General features: G+C 41.9%; 1 protein-coding gene across 3 annotated transcripts in view; it reads right to left on the reverse strand.

The window, feature by feature from the left end:
- The window catches only part of LOC110141093 (zinc finger protein 154-like), a 37,993-nt gene extending 15,304 nt beyond the window's left edge, over positions 1–22,689 (reverse strand). For 2 of the 3 annotated variants that reach the window (XM_070451588.1, XM_070451586.1), the window contains exons 1-2: positions 19,427–22,689; positions 17,987–18,113 (exon numbers count right to left, since the gene is read on the reverse strand). In XM_070451588.1, coding sequence (XP_070307689.1) covers positions 17,987–18,113; positions 19,427–19,471 — 172 coding nt within the window. In that variant the 5' untranslated portion in view covers positions 19,472–22,689. Of the gene's footprint in view, positions 1–4,264; positions 9,138–17,986; positions 18,114–19,426 lie in introns of those variants that run through there. The other variant, XM_070451585.1, reaches the window with a different exon arrangement.
- Positions 22,690–22,703: the final 14 nt, after the last annotated feature.

A 22,703-nucleotide genomic window follows, 5' to 3' on the forward strand; every position in this document is an offset into this window, starting at 1 on the left:
TGGAAGGACTGATGTTGAAGCTGAAACTCCAATACTTTGGCCACCTCATGCGAAGAGCTGACTCATTGGAAAAGACCCTGATGCTGGGAAAGATTGAGGGCAGGAAGAGAAGGAGACGACAGAGGATGAGATGGTTGGATGGCATCACCGACTTGATGGACATGGGTTTGGGTGGACTCTGGGAGTTGGTGATGGACAGGGAGGCCTGGCATGCTGTGGTTCATGGGGTCACAAAGAGTAGGACACAACTGAGCAACTGAATTGAACTGAAATATATCCAATAACTTATTCTGGAAGAGAAAACCATAGTGAGTTAATAGTACATAGCAGAGTGCCTGGGAACACACCTTACTGACATGTACATACTGAATAATTTATTGATGCATACATGTATTAAACTTGACTATCAATTTAGAGATAAAATATATAATGCAATAAAATATTAAAATGTATTGAAAACTGAAATGGAAAAAATTTTCTCGAATTGGAAAATAATCAAATCTATACATGAAAAATCATACCTGTATGGACTGAGTAAAAATTTTCTCAGTGATTATTTTGATTTATATAGCATTTTATAAAATTGAACAAAATTAGGAAATTGGCAGTACAGTAAATATGCCAAGAAATTAGAGTAAGAGAAGGAAAAAAATCTCACCCTCCACAATGGATTGAAAGATACCTATCAGTGTGTGATCAGGGTATGATTTCTTACAGTAAGCCATCTCATGACTACTAGAAACCTACTGATTCACCATTGAATCATCAGAGATCTTTCCAGAGAGAAGAGAGCAAAATATTAACAACAGTGAAGATATTATATATATATATATACAAAACATGACATCATACTTAGATAATCTTAGGCTTTGAGATTCTTTATATCCCTGATTATCTTGTTATCTGTATCTTACAATCTTATTCAAGTTGCATGACTTGATTTCACTAAAAAAAACTGACAAGAAATTTTAACACTGGCACTCATCAGAGACATCTTAGTAAAACACTCCTACAGATTCCATTTTCAAATCATGCTTCCAAAAGATAAACAATGCATATACAACAATTGACATAAATATCCACTCAAAAACTGAATAAAACAGCCTTCTTACGCTTTGCGGGGAACAAAGCTTTTAGAATGGACATTGTGAGGTTCAATGTGTTTGGTCAGCAATAAGAGCAAATATAATCCAGACAGTTTGTTAAGGCAAGTATAATAGATAAGGTGGCACCATGCCTCTTGGTTCCTCAGAATGCATCCTTTCTCTGTGACTCTGAATTTTCTGAGACATGCTCTATTTCTTTTAAGAATGTGACATGGATCTGTGGATATTGGCTACTTACCAAATTTATACTTGTCAGGATAGCTGAAATGTCAGCATCTGTGTAGCGGTAAAAAGTGAGCACCCAACAAGAGATAAAAGTTGTTAATTCCATGATCTCATCTACTTGCTGGGAAGTGATTATCATTTTACCTATAAAAGGAGTGGTTGTGACTACAAGGGTCCATGAGAGTATCTTGGGAAAATAGCTGTAGAGTGAGCAAATTATAGCAAATTACATTATTAATGTTGATTAATTGAGTCATCCATTGGGCACTCTTGAAATCACTAGAAGAGAAAAAGGATTTGTGAATCCTGAGGAAAGGTTAAGTTTCAATGGATGGTAAATGAAGGACAATGAGTTCTAAATTTGACAGAATTGAGTCCATGATTATGCTGGAAACATGGCTACCATGAAGTTCTTATTTCCACAAAGTATGAATCCTTTCCATTTATGACATCTCTGAGGAAAACTAACTTGAAGAAAAATAGACCAGAAAGGGGTAGAAGAGTAGAAGGAAAGCCACATCATGTTATATTCCATTGGTAATCACTTATTAAATAGCTCATCTGCCTCAGAGGCTCATCTAGATAGTGAGTTATACACATCAGCAACCAAAGAAATGTGTTTTCATGCAGCCTTACTTTGCTAAGGACAGGATGTTTGAACTGAAGGAACAGAGTTTTAACAGTGCCTGCAACAAACCCAACACCTCGTCTGTGTTTAAGGAACTTGGCTGTGGCCACTGCTGTAATTCTCTTTTAAATGACCTACTTTTTATTTTTCTTATATAGACTGTATCTTAAAAAGAATATTTATATCTCTTTGTTTGCTAATTGGAAAAACCAATTTGACTTGCAACAGCAGAAGTTTAACATGAAAAATGAAATCAAAATAATGAAGTCCCAGGAACCTTATGGGGTATGCTCAACACTGCTCCCTCTGTTAAAAAGGGACATTAGTTTCAAGTCCATGTTTGGATGCCCCCCCAAAAAAGTGGGGGATATTAGTAACAGTGGGGAAATGGAGATCTACCACGATACTGTATCAAAACTTTCTTCAGACAGCAGCAAGGGAGAGCAGGGAAAAAGGATCAGCAGCTTTCTCAGCATCCAGCCATGCTACTTGATGTCATATCTGTGCACACTCTAAAATTATCTCCTCAGGCAGCACAAGAGTGTGGTCCAGGCCTTAAGCAATAAGCAACAATGGTGTAGCATTCCAGAGCCCATTTTAACTGGGATTGTATGGTTTAGGAAGATGCCCTTGGTGAACTGATAGCAAATGGCTGCCAAGAAGTACTGTCTGAATCACCCTATTTGCTGACACATATATCATCCATGGCCCTGCAAACCTGGAACATGAGCAGGCTGGGCCATTCAGCTCCTCTTCTGTGGAATCTGGAACAAGCACCTCAGATGTGCCAGAGCTTGCCAGGCACTCCAGTGAGGATTCGTGTTAAGGAGTGTGTTTTTTTACCAAAAGATCCTTGGTGCAGACACAGAGAGGTTGAAAGAGAGGATGCAGGTTCAGAACACGTGCAGAGTGCAGGGAAGAAGGCTGGTGTGTGCCAATGGTCTTCTCAACCTGCCCCAACAGGCAGTGGGTCCATGAATGGAGCAGAGGCAAGCTGCTACCCAGTGAGACCAGGAGCACAAAGATCTCCATTATCACTTTCTGGTACCGGGTCCTCTGGGCTGTCTCTGCTCTTCCAAGCTGAAGGTTACAAACACCTGAGAAAGTTAAACCTCCTACCTGGTTGTTAGATGGTGTCAGAGGCTATCTATCACTCAGCCGCTGAGAGTGGAGAGACCCAGCTCAGAATCACTGATTCTCAAAGGTTGAGCTCTCTGCTGTGCTCAAATGGAAGATGTGGCCTTGGGATATAATCAGTTGCAGCTAAGAGAAAAGCCTCCAGTGGGGGAAGCTACTGGCGGTAACAGACAAGGGTATTCCAGTGAGAATTACAAGGGCAGATGGTACATGGGTAAATGGCTGTGTTGATGATTCCAACAAAGCTAAAGGCAGCTGGGACTCCTTGGAATTCTCTGTGTGTCTGCCTCAGGCTGAAGGCTTCGTGTACTGAGGTAAATAGATTAAACATCTCAAGTTTTGGAGCTAGACTGAGGGGTATGAATCCATCTCGACTCAGGCACTTCTCCATTGTGTGATCTTGGGGAACCCACTTCATCATTTTGACCCTGGATTTTGCCAGTAGTAAAACAGAAGTTCCTACTTTCTCAGTTGTGAGAATTAAAGAGAATATGTTTATAAAGCAAACCCTGGGATCTTGGCACTCAGTGTAACACTCACTTAAGTAGTCAGTGTTTTGTTGCTTTTATTGATTCTCACAGGGACCAAGCTAAGCACCTTCATCACCTCCAGGACATTCAGCAAATAGGCTCAGGAAGCTCTAGTGAGTCGCCTCGAGATTCCCAGGTGAACCCATACTGATACCAGCCCTCTGCAGCCTCTGCCTCCTTCAGGTGAGTGTGTCAGTGGCTTATCAGGAGCCCCATTTCTTTCTCAAATGCACTCAGCACCAGTGGGGCTCAGGGACTTTAGGGGAAACGAGGGGTGCCTGGCCAGGCTGGTGGGGAGGCCCAGTGAGGTTGTGGGTACAGTACGGGGCAGCAGATGGGTGCTCCAGCTCAACCTCCCACAGTTCATGGGTAGAGCCACATCTTATACCTGTTTTGCAAGGGGAAACTGAGGCCCAGAGGAGGGGAATCATTTGCCTGTGAGTCATAATGATGTCTTGTGATCAGGATTCAAACCCAGGCTGCTTGAGCCAGTGCTTGGAGAGTCTGATTACTGCCCTATTTCCAGCCCAGCTGGGCTCTGAGATTCTTCATTCTGATGCCATCTTGTCCCCCTTCCTCTAGAGTTCTGCTCCAACCCAAACCCCATGATAATAGATCAGGAAACCAGGCAAACACTATTAAGCTAGGGTTTCTGGTTTTATTAAATGCTTGGACTTTAGAAAGTGATGGAGAGTACATTAGTAACACAGATTAAAAGTGAATGATATACGTGTCCATTACAGTGCACATAGCATAAAAAAACTGAAAAAATTAGAACACATTATTCTGTTATTAAAATACTCCATAAATTAAAAAGTCACAAAATGAGTGAAATTCCAGTATGACTTGGTTGTTTCACTGTTCTTTTGTAAAAGGAAGAAAATAGCCAAAACTCAGAGACTAGGTGGCAAATATGAACATTTCACTAAAGATATAGAGATAGCAAATACATATCTGAAAAATGATCATGAATCCTTAGGGAAATGCAAATAAAACAACAGTGAGATAGTATGACAAACTTATCAAAAGGGTTAAAATTAAGAATAACTGATCAGAAGGAAAATAAAAATTTTAAAAAAAGATAAGCATATTCCTAATAAAAACACTAATATCCTGGAAGGTTATCCTCTACCCCATTTGTGTAGAAAGATATATATATATATATATATATATACACACAATAGATTAAAGTGACAGCTTCCTTAAAGAAAAAAAGATTGACCAAATGAAGTATTCACTAGGATACAGGAGGAAATGGACCTCTCAAACACTGCTGATAAGAATGAAAAAAAAAAAAAAAAAAAAAATTCCCAGGCAGTCCAGTGGTTAGGACTCTAGGTGTTCACTGCTTAGGGCCCAGGTTCAATCCCTGATTGGGATATTAAAATCCCACAAGCCATACAGTGTGACCAAAAAAAGAAGAAAAGGTGGAATTAGTTCAGATCATAGTTTGATAATTTGTTTAAGTTAACACCCACCTATCTTATGATTCACACTTTGCACTCTGAGTTATTGAAATAAAAGATAAATGAAACATATATCCACATAAAGAATTATACAAGTATTTTACCAGCTTTTTTTTTTCAATAGTCAAAAATGAGAAAAACTCCAAATGTTCATAAACAAATGAATGGATAATAGTGGTATATTCAAAAGCAAGAATATTCCTTAGAAAAAAAAAAGTATGAGCTGCTCATACATTATTGATGACTCTTCAAGGATTTATGCAACTTAAATAAAAGCAGAAGAGTAAATACTTTGATTCCTATCATATGAATTCTAGAAAATGCAAAGAGATTATTATTACAATAATAATGGAAAATAAATCAATGGTTACAAGGAGGGCTGTGAAGGGCAAGGAAAGAGTATAAAAGGTCATGAGATAAATATACAGTAACATACAGTCATTACCATGACTATGATGATGGTTTTACTTCCATACATGTCAGAACTCATCAAATAGCTTTTGAAATGGTTCAAGATTGAAAAAAAACCAACAACAACAACAAAAAACAAACTTCTATGTCCAACTTTCTGCAAAGGAGGTTTGGCAATCCTATATTCATTCCACTTTCTCAGGCCCTTTGTGGATCAGTTTTACCTCAAAGACAACAAATAGAATGAGCAATGAATGACCTTCCACCTGAGTCAACAGGAATGTGGCCTGGGTCACAGATGCATTTGTGGATGAGATTCTCCTTTCTTCTATCTTTACTTTTTACCTGCCTTGCTCTTGGTAGGACCTGGGGAAGAAATTCCCCTCAGCACTGCTGACATTCCCTGTAAACAAGGGAAAATATTTATGCTGCTCCCAGAAACAGTTGTCACAGCCAACCCCTCCTCAGGGTGATCTAAGTCTCCTGAAACTCACCATAGCATCCAGGCATGAAATGAGGACAAGAAAGCCCTGCAGTCTTTCACAGGAGGCCATGGGCATAAATGCAAATTTGGCAAAAACTAGTAAGCTAACTTCTGCCTCTGTATTGTCTCCTCTGAAGCACAGAAAGTTTGAAACCCCCATGAAAGTTGCACACCTCTTCATGCTTGTAGAGCCCAATTCTGTTTATAAAACACATGACATGGTAAATGGAACGTCCAAGATTAAGGAGGATTTAAACAGTAACATCTTTGTTACTGTACAAACCAAAGCAATGGTCAGGCAGATCTGCCAGCAATGGCTGGCAATTCTTAATTGGTGACTTGAAAGCTAGAAAAAAGTTAATCACTAGTATCTTCAGACCAACACGTTCCTGAAAATGGTGGTCCTCCTCTGCAAGCTGCCAGATGAACTCTTGATGTTCTCTGGGCCAATACTGCATCAGGCCCAGGCATAAGCTGCTCAGAAAGGGAATGAAGACATCCCAAGGGTTTAGGCTAATGCTAATTTCCTCCAACAAATGAGAGAACAGAGTACACTTCCCTGAGCATGCTGGGGTAGTGACTGATGCATACTGTGGAAACCTGCCAGATTAGAGGTGAAATGAATATGGTGAAGGAAACTGGAAGTGATGTAAATCTATCAAGAGCAGATTAGTGTGCAACACAGTTACATGTGCTTCCCACATAACTGAAATTATGATGAAGAATCTCTTTACTCTTGGTGTTTGGATTTGTGAGGCAATTAGTGTCTCACAGTTTGGCCCAGTGTCATTACACTGAACAAGGAAATTATACATTTCTTATACATCTAAGGCCTTTTTCCAGTGTGAATTCTCTGATGCTGAGAGAGGTTAGATTTTCGGCTAAAAGACTTCCCACATTTGAGGCAGTCATACGGCTTTTCTCCTGTGTGAACTCTCTGATGATAATGAAGGGTGGAACGAGAGGTGAAAGACTTCCCACATTCACTGCATTCATAAGGCCTTTCTCCTGTGTGAACTCTCCGGTGAATAATGAGGTGAATTCTTTGGGTAAAGGATTTTCCACAATCACTACATTCATGAGGCCTTTCTCCTGTGTGAACTCTCCGATGTCGAACGAGTATTGAGCTATTGGTAAAAGATTTCCCACAGTCACTGCACTTATAAGGTCGTTCTCCAGTGTGAACTCTCTGATGGTAGCCAAGGGCAGAGACAGAAGTAAATGACTTCTCACATTCACTGCACTCATAAGGTCTCTCTCCAGTGTGAACTCTCCGGTGTTTAGAGAGGTATGAATTCTGGCTAAAGGATCTCCCACAATCCGTACATTCATAAGGCTTTTCTCCAGTGTGAACCCTCTGGTGTTGATTCAACTGGGAACTATCTCTAAAAGATTTCCCACATTCACTGCAGTCAAAAGGTCTTTCTCCTGTGTGAACTCTCTGATGACAACGGAGGGCAGAGTTAGAGGTAAAAGACTTCTCACATTCGCTGCACTCATAAGGCCTTTCTCCAATGTGAATTTTCTGATGATAACGAAGGGCAGAGCCAGAGGTAAAAGATTTTCCACATTCGCTGCACTCATAAGGCCTTTCTCCTGTGTGAACTCTCTGGTGTATGTTGAGATGATTTCTTTGGGTAAAGGATTTTCCACACTCATTGCACTCATAAGGCCTTTCTCCTGTGTGAACTCTACGGTGTCGGATGAGTATTGGTCCATTGGTAAAGGATTTCCCACAGTCACTGCACTCATAAGGTTTTTCTCCTGTGTGAACTCTCTGATGATAACAGAGGGCAGAACCAGAGGTAAAAGATTTCCCACATTCATTACATTCAAAAGGCCTTTCTCCAGTGTGAACTCTCTGGTGTTGAGATAGGTAAGATTTATGGCTAAAGGATTTCCCACATTCACTGCACTCATAAGGCCTTTCTCCTGTGTGAATTCTTCGGTGTATAATGAGGTGATTTATTTGGGTAAAAGACTTTCCACAATCAGTACATTCATATGGCCTTTCTCCTGTGTGAATTCTCTGATGATAACGCAGACCAGAGCTAGAGGTAAAAGACTTCCCACATTCCCCACATTTATGAGTCTTTTCTCCAGTGTGAACTCTCTGATGATAATGGAGGGCAGAGCTAGAAGTAAAAGATTTCCCACAGTCATTGCACTCATAAGGCCTTTCTCCTGTATGAACCCTCCAGTGTTCAATTACATCAGATTTTCGTTTAAAGGACTTCCTACACTCAGTGCATTCATAACTGATTTCTCCAGTGTGAACAGTCCGTTGTTGAATAAAGATGGAGCTATGGCCAGAAGACTGTGCACAATGATAGCACACATGGCAATTTTCTCCAGTGTTACTCCTCTGAGGATAAATGAGGACAAATTCTTGGCTAAAGGATTTCCCACATTTGCTGCACTTGTACTGCCTTGCCCCAGTATGAATTCTTCGATGTTGAATGAGGGCTGAGCTTCCTCTAAAAGATTTTCCACAGTCACCACACTCATAAAGCCTGTCACCAGTGTGAGCTTTCTGGTGCACAATAAACGAGGATTTATACTTGAATTTTTTCCCACATTTACTGCACACAAAACGCTGTCTTTCAGGGTAGGCACTCTGGTCCTGAACAAGTGTGTGTTTGGGGCTGAAGGCTTTCTTGCATTCTCCCTTGGTACAATGACTTTTTTTGCTTTGTAAAGTTTCCATGCAGTGGGTGACTGTATTTGGCTTCTCCCCAGTGTGACTGGCCTGTTGCTTCAGATGTTCTGAGGTGGTTTGGAAGTCATCCCCAACTTCCTTGCTGGTTAAAGGCTCCCCTGACGCATGGAAATTGGAGCTCTTCACAAATGATGGCCTGTCCACACTGACTGTGGGTGGTTTTTCTTGCTTGTGCTGCTCCTGGTGCTGCTGAGGGTTTGTACTGAAAGAAAATCCTTTGGCACATGCCCTACACTTCAGTAATTTCTTGCTGTGTTGTGTTCCCTGCTGCTCAGCCAAATGGAAAATGCCTCTCAAGACTGGACCACACACTTCACAGGGGTGAGTCTTCTGAGAAGATGAAGGTTCCTTGGAAGTCCTTGCCTGTGACACTGCCACAGAAACAGTCTGTTCAAAGGAAGTCTCAACTTTCTCCTCTCCACTCCAGAAGCCTGAATGGAAAGAAATGCTGATGAGGTACACATTCACTTTATTGGAAGGGGCAACTCTCTGCAGAAACATGCAAATGAAACAAAAAAAGATCTTGCATGTGGCAATGAAGATCCCATGAGCCACAATTAAGACCCAGCGTATGGGGCTTCCCTGGTGGCTCACTGGTAAAGAATCCACCTGCCAATGCAGGAGACACAGGTTTGATCCCTGGTCTGGGAAGATCCCACATGCTGTAGAGGAACTAAGCCCATGTGTGCCACAGCTACTAAGCCTGTGCTCGAGTCCAGGAGTTGCAACTGGAGAACCCATGTGCCACAACCACCGAAGCCCATGCACCTAGAACTCATACTCTACAACGAGAAGCCTGCAATGAGAGCATCCCCCACGCATCAGGACTAGAGAAAAGCCCACACAGCAACAAAGATCCACCACACCAAAAATAAATAGAAAAACAAATATTTTTCAAAAGCAGTGGTTAAAAAACACAAGCAGGGTGATTATACTATGTCAGATGAGATACTCTTTAAGTAAATAATTGTCACAAGAGACAAAGGAGGTCATTACATAATGATAAAGCAATCAATTCATCAAGAGGATAAAAATTACAAATACATATGTACCCAATATTGGAGCACCTAAATATATAAAGCAAATATTAACAAATCTGAAGGTAGAAATAGATAGCTGCAATAATATTAAGGGTTCAATATCCCACTCTGGATAAGAAAGCGTTGGACTTGAACTGCACCTAAGACCAAACGGACATAATAGACATGTACAAAAGATGCTATCCAATTATAGCAGAATACACATTCTTCTCAAGTGCATGTATCATTCTCTAGGAGACATCACATGTTGGGTCACAAAACAAATACTAAAAAATTTACAAAGATGAAAATCGTATCAAGTATCTTTTCAAACTACAATGGTATGAAACTGGAAATCATTAACAGGAAGAAACCTGGAAAATTCACAAATATTGGAATTTAAATGACACACTCTTGAATGACCTACAGATTAAATAAGAAGTTTAAAAAAAAAAATTTAGACAAATGAAAATGAAAACAACACACCAAAATTTGTGGGATGCAGCAAAAGCAACTGTAAGAGGATAGTTTAGAGCAATACATGCCTACATTAAGAATAAAAGAACAATCTCAAATAAACAGTGTATGCTTACACCTCAAGATGTGAAAAAAAGAACTAAGATTAAAATTATCAGAAATAAGCAAATAACAAAGATCAGAGCAGAAAAGTTAAACAGAGACTAGGAAAATGATAGAAAACATCAATGAAATTAAGGGGGCTTTTTTTGGCCACAGCGTGCGGCTTAAAGAATCTTAGTTTCCTGACCAAGGATCAAACCTGGGCCTCCTGGAGTGAAAGTACAGAGTCCTAACCACTGGGCCACCAGGGAATTGCCAAGAGTCAGTTTCTTAGAAGATACAAGGCCTTTAGTTAGATTGACAGGCCTTTAGTTAGATGATGAAGAGTGAGGACTCAAACTCGGAAATAAAAGAGGAGACATCACAACTGATACTGCAGGAATACAATCAATCAGAAGAAATTACAATGAACAATTTGTTCTAATTTTGAACAAATTAGATAACCTCAAGAAATGAATAACATACCTATAAACATAAAACCAACCAAAACTAAATCATGAAGAAATAGAAAATCTGAACAGATCTACAAGGAGGTAAGGAGACGGTAAGGAGACGTAATCACTAATAAAAAAAATCCCAACAAAGAAAAGCCCAGGACTAGACAGAATCACTGGGAAATCTACTTAATATTTAAAGACTTAACATTAATCCTTCTCAAAGTCTTCCAAAAACTTGAAGCAGGAACACTTCCAAGTTCATTTTATATGAATAGCATTACTCTGATATCAAAGCTATTTAAGCATAACACAAGAGAAGAAAATTACAGGGCAATACCCCTGATAATCATAGATACAAAACTCTTCAACAAAACACTTATAAATCAAATCTAACAGCACATTAAAAGAAACATACATCACAATCAAGGAGGATTTATCCTGGGGATGCTGACAAGGTTAAACATCATGTGCAACATCGAAAAATGTGACAAACACATTATCACAATGGAAGATAAAACAAACCCATAATCATATCTATACATGCTGAAAAAAGCATTTGATAAAATTCAATATCTTTTCAAGATTAAAAACTCTCAACAAGTTAGATATAGAAGGAATGCACCTCAACACATCTGATATGGCTACAGCTAACATCACATTCCCGGCTTCCCAGGTGGCCCAGTGGTAAAGAATCTACCTGCCAAGCAGGAAACAGTTTTGATCCCTAAGTCAGGAAGATTCCCCTGGAGAAGGAAATGGCAACCTACTCCAGTATTCTTGCCTGGGAAATCTCATGGACAGAGGAGCCTGGCGGGCTACAGTCCACGGGGTCACAAAAGAGTCAGACACAAATCAACGACTAAACAACAACAACAATATTATATTCAACACTCAAAAGCTAAAAAGGTTTTCCTCTAACATCAGGAACAAGACGAGGATGCCCATCACTTCTGCTTTTATTCAACACAGTACAGGAAGCCCTAGCCAGAGTAAGTAGGGAAGAAAAAGAAAGAAAAGGCATTCAAACCAGAATTGCTGTCATTGTTCAGTTGCTAAGTCACGTCCGACTCTGTGCCACTCCTGGGACTTCAACACACCAGGTTTCGCCATCCTTCACTATCTCCCCAAATTTGCTCAAACTCATGTTCAAAAAGTTGGTGATGACATCCAACCAGCTCATCCTCTGTTGCCCCATTCTCCTCTTGCCTTCAATCTTCCCCAGCATCAGGGTCTTTTCCAATGAGTTGGTTCTTTGCACCAGGTAACCTAAGTACCAGAGCTTCAGCTTCAGCATCAGTCTTTTCACTGAACATTCAGGGCTGATTTCCATTAGGACTGACTAGTTTGATTTCCCTGCAGTCCAACTGACTCTCAAGAGTCTTCTCCAGCACCACAATTTGCAAGTATCAATTCTTCAGTGCTCAGCGTTCTTTATGGTCCAACTCTTACATCTATACATGACTACTGGAAAAACCACAGCTTAGACTATATGGACCTTTGTCAGCAAAGTGATGTTTCTACTTTTTAATATGCTGTCTAGCTTTGTCATAAAGCTCTTCTTCCAAGAAGCAAGTGTCTTTTAATTTCATGGCTGCAGTCACCATTTGCAGTGATTTTGGAGCCCAAGAAAATAAAGTCTGTCACTGTTTTCATTGTTTTCCTGTCTATTTGCCATGAAGTGATGGGACCAGATGCCATGATCTTAGTTTTCTGATTGTTGAGTTTTAAGCCAGCTTTTTCATTGTCCTCTTTCATCTTCATCAAGATGTTCCTCTTCACTTTCTGCCCTTAGGTTGGTATTATCTGCATATCTGATGTTGCTGATATTTCTGCTGGTAATCCTGAGTCCAGTTAGTGATTCATCCAGCCTGGAATTTTGCATTAGGTACTCTGCATGTATGTTAAATAAATAGAGTGACAGTATACAGCCTCGTCATGCTCCTTTCCCAATTTTGAACCAGTCTATTGTTGCATGTCTGGTTCTAACTGTTGCTTTTTGACGTGCATACAGGTTTCTCAGGAGACAGGTAAGGTGGTCTGGTACTCCCATCTTTTTAAGAATTTTCTAGACTTTGTTGTGATTCACATAGTCAAAGGCTTTGGCATAGTCAATGAATCAGAAGTAGATGTTTTTCTGGAATTCCCTTGCTTTCTCTATGATCCAATGAATGTTGGCAAGCTGACCTCTGGTTCCTCTGCCTTTTGTAAATCCAACTTGTACATCTATAAGTTCTCAGTTCACATACTGTTGAAGACTAGCTTGAAGGATTTTGACCATTACCTTGCTAGCGTGTGAAATAAGCACAGTCGTACAGTAGTTTGAACATTCTCTGGCATTGTCCTTCTCTAGGAGAAGAACGAAAACTGACCATTGCCAGTCCTGGGGCCATTGCTGAGCTTTCCAAATTTGCTGCCATATTGAGTCCAGCACTTTAACAGCAAGAATAGAAGAAGCAAAACTGTTTGTAGGTAGCACAGTCTTATATGTAAAAACCCCAAAATTCTACCCTACTAAATGAATTCAGTAAAGTTGCAGGACAAAAAACCCCAATATACAAATTTGTTTCAGTTGCATTTATATACACTAGTAAAAACTGTCTGAAAAGAAAATTAAGAAAATAACCTTATTTTAAATAGAATAGAGAACAAAATATTCAGGAATAAATTTAACCTAGGAGTTGAGAAATCTATGTTCTGAAAATTATACAATGATGAAAGAAAGTGGAGAAGACGTAAATAAATGAAGAGATATCCAGTGTTCTAGGATTTCAAGAAATAATATTGTTAATTTTACCAAGAGCAATTTACAGATAGAAAACAATCCATATCAAAATTCCAAAGACATTTCCCACAGAAATAAACAATCCTCAAGTTCATAGGGAACCATAAAAAATTCCAAATAGCAAAAGCAATCTTGACAAAGAAGGACAAAGCGAGAGGCATCATACTGCCTGATTTCAAAGTATTACAAAGCTACAGTAACCAACACATTATGGTACCGGCATTAAAAAAGACACATAGATTAACGGAATTGAATAGTGAGCCCCAACTCTAATGGCAGAAAGTGAAGAGGAACTAAAGAGCCTTTTGATGAGGGTCAAAGAGGAAAGTGAAAAGTTAGCTTAAAACTCAACATTCAAAAAACTAAGATCATGGCATTTGGTCTCATCACTTTGTGGTAAATCAAAGGGGAAAAAGTGGAAGTGGTGACAGATTTTATTTTCTTAGGCTCCAAAACCACTGCAGATTGTGACTGCAGCCATGAAATTAAAAGACACTTATTCCCTGAATGGAAAATTATAACAAACCTAGATAGCATATTAATTAAAAAGCAGAGATATCACTTTGCCAACAAAGGTCTGTATCATCAAAGCTATATTTTTTCCAGTAGTCATGTACGGATGTGAGAGTTGGACCATAAAGAAGGCTGTGTGCCAAAGAATTGATGCTTTGGAACTGTGATGCTGCAGAAGACTTTTGAGAGTCAGATGGACTGCAAGGAGAGGAAACTGGTCAATCCTAAAGGAAATCAACCCTGAGTATTCATTGGGAGGGCCAATGTTGAAGCTCCAATACTCTGGTCACCTGATTCAAAGAGCTGACTCATTGGAAAAGACTCTGATGTTGGGAAAGACTGAAGGCAGGAGGAGAAGGAGGCAGCAGAGGAGGAGATGGTTGGGTGGTATCACCAACTCAATGGACATGAGTTTGAGCAAACTCCTGGAGACAGCGGAGGACAGAGGAGCCTGGTGTGCTACAGTCCACTGGGTCGCAAAGTCAGACATAACTTAGTAACTGAACAACAACAATACAAGATCAAGCCAGGCATAACATTCCCTAAGCCAAAGCCTAAGGGAGTCAAGCCCTAACCTTCTCCAATTCTGTGATGACTGAGAGAAGTGAGAAGCTGCAAAAAAAAAAATCTGATGCTAGCACAGATTAGTTCATGAGGTTCAAGGAAAGGGACTGTCTCCATAACACAGAAGCACAAGGTGAAGCAGCAAATGCTGATGTAGAAGCTACACCAAAGTTATCCAAAAGATCTAGCTGAGCTAATTAATAAACATTGCTACACTAAACAATAGATTTTTAACGTAGATGAAATAGTCTTATGTTGAAAAAAGATATCATCTAGGACTTCCTAGAGAGAGAAGTCAATGCCTGGCTTCAAAGGACAAGCTAAACTCTCTCATTAGGGGCTAATGCAGCTAGTGACTAGATGCTGAAGCCAATGCTCCTTTATCACTCTGAAAATCTTGGGCCCTTAAGCATTATGCTAGATTTACTCTTCATATACTCTATAAACAGGACAACAAAGCCTGGATGACAGCGCATATATTTATAACATGGTTTACTGAATAATTTAAGACTACTGTTGAGACCTACTGCTCTGAAAAAAAGATTGTTTTCAAAATATTACTGTTCACTGAAAATGTACCCAGTTGTCCAAGAGCTCTTCTGGAGATGTATATTAATATTGTTTTCATGCCTAGTATGAAAACATCCATTCTGTGGCCCATGGATCAAGTAGACTAGACTGCCAACCTTAAGAAATACATTTCATAAGGCTATAGACACCATAGATAGTAATTCCTCTAACTGTTGTTGTTGTTTAGTCTCTAAGTCATGTCTGACTCTTTTGTGACCCCTGTGGACTGTAGCCTACCAGGCTCCTCTATCCATGGGATTCCCCAGGCAGGAATACTAGAGTGGGTTGCCATTTCCTTTTCCAGAGGATCTTTCTGATCCAGGGATCAAACCCATGTCTCCTGCATTGGCACTTGGATTCTTTACCACTGAGCATTTGGGAAGGCCTGATTCCTCTAATATATCCAGGTCAAGTAAATTGAAAACCTTCTGGAAAGGATTCATCATTCTAGATGCCATTAAGGATATTTATGAATCATGGGAAAAGATCAAAATATCAACACTAACAGAATCTGGAAAAAAGTTGATTGAAGAATACTCTCATGTGTGACTTTGAGGGGTTCAAGACCTCAGTGAAGGAAGTAACTGTAGATGTGGTGGAAAATGCAAGAGAACTAGAATTAGAATGGAGCTAGAAGAGAACTGAATTGCTGCAATCTCAGAATAAAACTTTAACAGATGAGAAAAGAAAGCATCTTCTTGAGACAGAATATACTGGTGAAAATGCTGTTTAGAATGTTGGAATGATAACAAAGGATTCAGAATATTACATAAACTTAGTTGATAAAGCAGCAATAGGGTTTGAGAAGATTGATTCCAACCTTGAAACAATTTCTACTGTGTGTAAAATGCTATCAAACAGCATTCCATACTACAGAGAAATCATTCGTAAAGGGAAGAGTCCATCCATGCAAAAAATTTCATCGTCTTATTTGAAAAAATTGCCATAGCCACTCCAACCTTCAGCAACCTGATTAATCAGCACGTTGATCAGCCAAAATTAAGGGAAGAGCAAAAGATACAGCTCATATGACAGTTAACATTTTTCAAGCAATGAAGACTTCTTTTTTAACTAAAGTATATTTGTTGTCATTTTATATATAATGCTATTGCATACTTAGGCTACTGCACAGCATGAACATAACACTTACACTCACTGGGAAACAAAACTTTGTCACTTGCTTTAGGGTCATACTCACTTTTTATTGTGGTGGTCTGGAACCAAACCTGCAATGTCTGTGAGGTATGCCTTGCCTCTGTCTGTATATGAATAAATGGATAGTCTGGTATTTATACACAATGGAGTATCACTCAGTCATAAAAAAGGGAAGCATGCACTGATGAACCTGGAAGGCTTAACACAAAGTAAAATAAGCCAGAAAAAAACAAATACTGTATGACTGAATGAATGAAAGTTGCTCAGTCATGTCTGATTCTTTGTGACCCCACGGACCACAGCCCACCAGACTCCTTTGTCCATGGAATTCTCCAGGCAAGAATATTGGAGTGGGTAGCCATTTCCTTCTCCAGGGGATCTTTCCAACCCAGGAATCAAACCCAGGTCTCCTGCATTGCAGACAGATTCTTTACCATCTGAGCCACTAGGGAAGCCCAAATACTGTATGGCATCACTTATATATGAAATCTTAAAAAAGAGAGTTGAAACCAGAGAAACAAAGAATGGGGCTCAGGTCTACAGAAAATGGTGGTTGGTTATAAGGTGAATAAGCTCTGGGGATCTAATACAGCATGGAGACTATAGTTAATAATGCTGTATTGTACACTTCAAATGTGCTAAGAGAGTAGATCTTAAGTGTTCTCACACATATGAAAAAGGTAAATATATCAGGTAATGGATACGTTAATTTATTATAGTCCTCATTTCATAATATGTGTGTATATGTATAAAATCATAGCATTGTATACAATCTTTTTTTAAATTTTTTGGCTATCTTCAAAGGTCACACCACCTGTCATGAATGAGAAAGATGAAATCATAAGCATTCTCTGAGAACCTACAATTTATCTCACATCTTCACATCTATTCCAGTCATCCTCCCCAAGAGTTCATCACCTCAAGGTTTGTGGGATCTCAGTTCCCCAACCAAGAATTGAACCCAGGCCACAGCAATGAAAGAACTAATCCTAATCACAGGACCATCAGGGAACTCTCTGTACACTTTAAATGTATACAGTATTATTAATTATAACTCAATAAGAGAAAAGGAAAAGAAGAGATCTAAACACTACAGACAGAACCATAAAGGATATCCTTGAAAAACAGCCCGTGATCCAGGTTATGACCATGACAATGCCTTCAACTCGTGGCATACAGAGACATGAGGAAACGTGAGATAATAAAAGGGAACAAAATCAGGGACATAGAAGTGCCATGGATCTGGATACACCACCTGGTCAGGGAAAAGGGAAGGAAGATGCAATCCATTAGCCTCACTGCAAGATTGCTGACTTCAAATACATCCGTATTAGGGTTGAGCACAGAAATCCCTATGCTTATTCAATTATTAGTATTGAAACTATATCAGCATCTCATTTAATCCTTACAATGACCCTGTAAAGGAAAACAGTAATATTATTTTATTCGTTTTGGAAATAATAATAATAATTGGGGCTACAAGGCGAGACAACGGCAGTGCAAACAACCCTGCCCTATCTATCAAAACAACTAGCCAGAAAGCTGAGGAACAAACAGTGCCCAAGGTGCATGTGTTTGAACAGGGCACCCCTTGAGGAAAGGAGGGTGAGGCAGGATATAGAGCCTAGCCCAGGTCAGTCTGGGGTGGGTGACAGTCTTACCCAATGAGGATATAAGTGCATAGTTCTCCAGCATCACATCATGGTACAGGCGTTTCTGAGCCGCATCAAGGAGCTTCCATTCCTTCCAACTAAAGGACAGGGCAACGTCCTCAAAGGTCACACCACCCTGTCATGAATGAGACAGATGAAACCATAAGCATTCTCTCTCCGAAAACTCACAATTCATCTCACACATCTATTCCAGTCATCCTCCCCCAGAGTTCGCCAACTCAGGCTATGGTGCCAATGATGCCTGATCTCTCTTCACTGTCCCGTTAATCACTGTTGAGCCTTCAGCCACAAAAGGCGGTGCCCAGGAGGAATAAACTCCACCTAAACTCTGGGCCTGGCTTACAGGGCCCCATCCCTCCCACCAGGTAATTCCCCTGAGAACTCCCATATTGCGCCTCCAAGACAGCCAAACGTGGTCTCATTGCTACCCTTAAGTCACCAGCACCAGAGCCTGTGGGTCCTCAATTCGTACTTCCTCTTGATGTGCACATCAGCTGACCAAACCTCCTTCACATCTTCAGACCCCACAGTTGCACTCCCACAGCTCTCCCACCACCCTGCCCCACATCACAGGCATCTCTGTGGACTCACCTATGTACCTGGAACATGACATTCAGAGAGTGCTTAACAAAATCAAACATGATCTAGTATTATCCCAGATCTCTGAGGGGTCCCATACCCAGGAGAAGTCCTGAAGGCTGTTTTGCAGCACTGCCTACTTTCCCTCTGAACTTTCAGTATTAGCCACCCAGAACCAGTGAGGGGCTGGGACATCCTTCCTGCTTTAGGTAAGTTCCATATGTGCCTTTTCAACCTTCAGAACCTAGGGGGAAAGGAAGGCAACCATGTCTGGGCTCAATGTGTATCACCTCGCCTGTATCCCGACCTGGCACTGGAACCTAGTGAAGTCAACCTGACTAACCTCTGCGCTTCAGTCCTCAGTGCTGCCTCTTATCAGATCCTGAGCCCTTAGACAAGACTCAACTTCCTGTGCCTTTCTCTGTCACCCCATTCCAGTATGTTCCTTCTCAGAGCAGATTTTTTGAAAACTTTTAAAGCCCTGACAGTGTTCCTTGTCCATTCAGAACTCTCCATGGTTCCCAAGTCCCTCAGAATAAAGGAACAACCTCTCTCTCTGCCAGGCCAGGCCTGATTTCACCTCACACTCTTGTTTACTGCACATATAAGATGGACCGAGGTTTCCCCATCTTCCTGCCTCAGTACGACCTTCAAGCCTCTGCGCCTGGGAGTCCCTCCGCCTGTCACCCTCTTCCACGAGCCATCACACTGTCAGACACAGGACCCCACCCACGACCGCCCCACCGTCCTAGATCCCGCGGCTGCGGGCACTTGAGCAGGAGCATCGCGCTCGGAGCTTTAGTGCCTGGTGGGGTGAGGGCGGTGCGGGCCCGGAGATCACGCGTTTACCTGAGGCGGGTCCCTCAGCGCCGCCGCCACCGCCGCCGCCGCCATCTGACTCTGGCCGGAGCGGGTCCGGAAGCGGCCTGAGAACTCGGGCACTGCAGGACCTCTACTGGGCCTAGCGCGGGTCACCCCGGGCGGCGTCGCCGAGTCTCAGATCTGCCTCTGTGCAGCGGGCACAGGCTCTCCTCTCGGACCCTCTTGGTGCGGTCACCTAGATCCCGACACAACGGTCTGCAGCCGGAAAGGACCCAACGGGCGCGAAAAAATCACTGCCACCACGGAGAGGCCGGAAGTCCCTCCCCAAAGCGATACGCCGGCGCAGGAATCCCTCGCCCTGATTGGTCTTTGCCTTTTAATTGAAGCTTCTCGGCCTACCCTCTTCTGGGTGTCTGCGCTCTAGCGGCGCAGTGAACGGAGTTATTGTTCATCGGAAGCATTGGCTTTGCAACCCCAAGGGACCGTGGCATCCACTCCCAGGTGGCACAGTGGTAAACAATCGGCCAACCAGTGCAGGCCTCGATCCCTGGGTCGGGATGATCCCCTGGAGACGGAAATGGCAACCCACTCCAGTTATTCTTGCCTGGGAAATCCCATGTACAGAGGGGCCTGGAGCGGACTACAGTCCAAGGAATTGCGAAAAGTCGGAGGCGACTGAGCACGCACGTAAGCTAAAAGGACTAAGGAGGAACGCTGGACGGTGGTTCTTATCCCTCAAAGGAGGGAGAGGCTTTGTTTGTTGGCGAAAAGACATTGTTTCAGACTCCATGAAACTCACCCAGCTCCTATGTGTGCGCTCATTCGCTTCAGTCGTGTCCGACTCTTTGCGACCCCGTGGACTGTAACCCGCCAGGCTCCTCTGTCCAAGGGATTCTCCAAGCAAGAAATACTGGACTGGGTAGCCATGCCCTTCTCCAGGGGATCTTCCTGATCCAGGGATTGGACCCTTGTTTCTTGCATTGGCAGGTGGATTCTTTACCACTAGCGCCACCACTTGGGAAGCACCAATACACAATATGATTTATCCTAGATAATCCCATCACTTAGTCCCTAGTTGACTCCAGAGGCCAAATATGAGATTTTTGACTCAGAGGCTTAGTCCTGCCTTTTCACTTCAGAGGCAGAATCCCAACTTGTGCATGTTGCTACCAGGGTGCATCAAAGTTATGGACACGGGTTTCTCTGACACAGGACAGGGAAGCCTGGCATGCTGCAGCCCGTGGAGTTGCAAAGAGTTGGACACGACTGAGCGACTGAACCAACCACCACCGGATGCATGAGTGGCGGATGGTGGGGTGCTACTGGGTAGGTTGGAGAGCCTGTGGATCCCCATGAACTGCTCTGCCTCCCTCAGAAGCCTCCAGGGACAGATCTGCCAGGAACTCTGGGCAGGGCCTAGCCTTTGGTGATTTTAGAGGGAGAAGTTTTCCACAATGGGCAGACACATGCTAGGTGTCTCCTGCAGTCCCTGTACCATCCCAGCCTCCCTGACTGACATTTTGGATCTGGCACTCTCTGCTGTGCTCCTCCATTACCACTGCACCTGTACTCCTCCTCGTCTGAGATACAACCTTAGATCACTGGTGTCCCCGCAGACTTGACACATGGCCCTCTTAAGGTATAGAGCAAAGAGTGCACGCCCCAGGCGCCTGCCCTGTACATTCCATTCCCACCCCAGTTCTTATGAGACACTGCCCCAACCAGAAGTGAGTAGTGGCCCTGAAGTCCAAGTGTCTGAAAAAGCAGCCAAACATGGTGAGATCCACAGAAGGTAAAAGCAGTTGCAAATAATCAACAGTTACAGAAAGGGAGAGATAAAAAAAGAGTTTGGGAGAATTTGGTCTAAGAAGCCCTTGCAAAGTAACCAGTGAGTCAGACAGGGCAACTCAGAATAGCATGACCACTCAGATACCCTGATGCTAAAAAGGTGAGGCCAGTGAGGATTTCCAGGGATGCCCCAGTGTGTTCAGGGACATGCCTCCCCTCTGGTCAGTAAGTTATGTCTTTGAGGCCTCAGAGCCTCCAGTCAGGTCACAGTGCCCCGAGCTGTTGCCTGCCTGGCCTTGTAAAGTCTCCTCCTGCACATGTGTAGTTTTCTACCAAAAGCTTGGGGGAACTTGGGTAGAATTTTTCAGCTTCACAAGGACCTCCCTGGCCGTCCAGTGGCTTCACACTTCCAGGACAGTTAGGCCCTGCTCTATAGCACAAGGAACTCTGCTCAATGTCATGTGGCAGCCTGGATGGCAGGGGAGTTTGGGGGAGCATGGATACATGTATACCACATGGCTGAGTCCCTTCACTGTTCACATGAAACTATCACAACATTGTTAATCAGCTATACTCTACTACAAAACAGAAAGTTCAACAAAATAAGACTCTATGCTTCCATGCAGGGGGTGCGGGTTCCACCCCTGGTCAGGAAACTAAGATCCCACAGGCCACACGGCACAGCCAAACACAAACACACATACATACAAAGAAATTCTGAGCTCCTTCCCTGACCACATTCCAAATTAGTGGTGATTGGGAAACACTATAAAGTAAGACTACATTTATTGTATTATTGAATATCTGGATTTAAGTAATGGAGGTCATGTTTATAATGCAGACTGATTTTAAATACGTGTGGGATATGGTCATGACATTGTGCATAACTCAGAAAATTTGAGGAAAAATGAGGAAATATCCTACCTGTATTAAAAACAATGATTCCATATGGCAAATGTTACTCATTTAAGAAAGAGTAAAATTCCTCATGTCTTTGCTGTTTCCGTGTCTTATTTGTAAATGAATCAGGAAACTGTCATAATGCATATTTAAAAAATAGCGAATAAGAAGTGAAACAGCACAGAAACAGATATACAGGTGGCAAAGACCTGCAAAGTGCTCAAAACCACATATCATTAAAAAATGCAATTAAAATCACACTGAGATAGCACTCTGTATGTGTGCATGCTCAGTCACTCAGTCATTTCCAACTCTTTGTGACCACTGGACTGCAGCCCACCAATCTCCATTGTCCATGGGATTCTCTAGGCAAGAATACTGGCATGAGTTGTCATTTCCTCCTCCGGGGATCCTCCCAACCCAGGGATCAAACTCATGTCTCCCAAATTGCAGGTGGATTCTTTACCACCGGGCCACTGGGGAAGCCTTGAAATAGCACTATTCAGTTTTAAAAAGGGCTGCTATAAATCATATCAAGCATTAGCAGGGATGTAGAAGAGAGGAACTCTCTAACACACTGCTAGTTAATATGCCAAAAAAACAATCATTTTAGATC

This window comes from Odocoileus virginianus, chromosome 20 (assembly GCF_023699985.2).
Source record: "Odocoileus virginianus isolate 20LAN1187 ecotype Illinois chromosome 20, Ovbor_1.2, whole genome shotgun sequence".
NCBI lineage: Eukaryota > Metazoa > Chordata > Mammalia > Artiodactyla > Cervidae > Odocoileus > Odocoileus virginianus.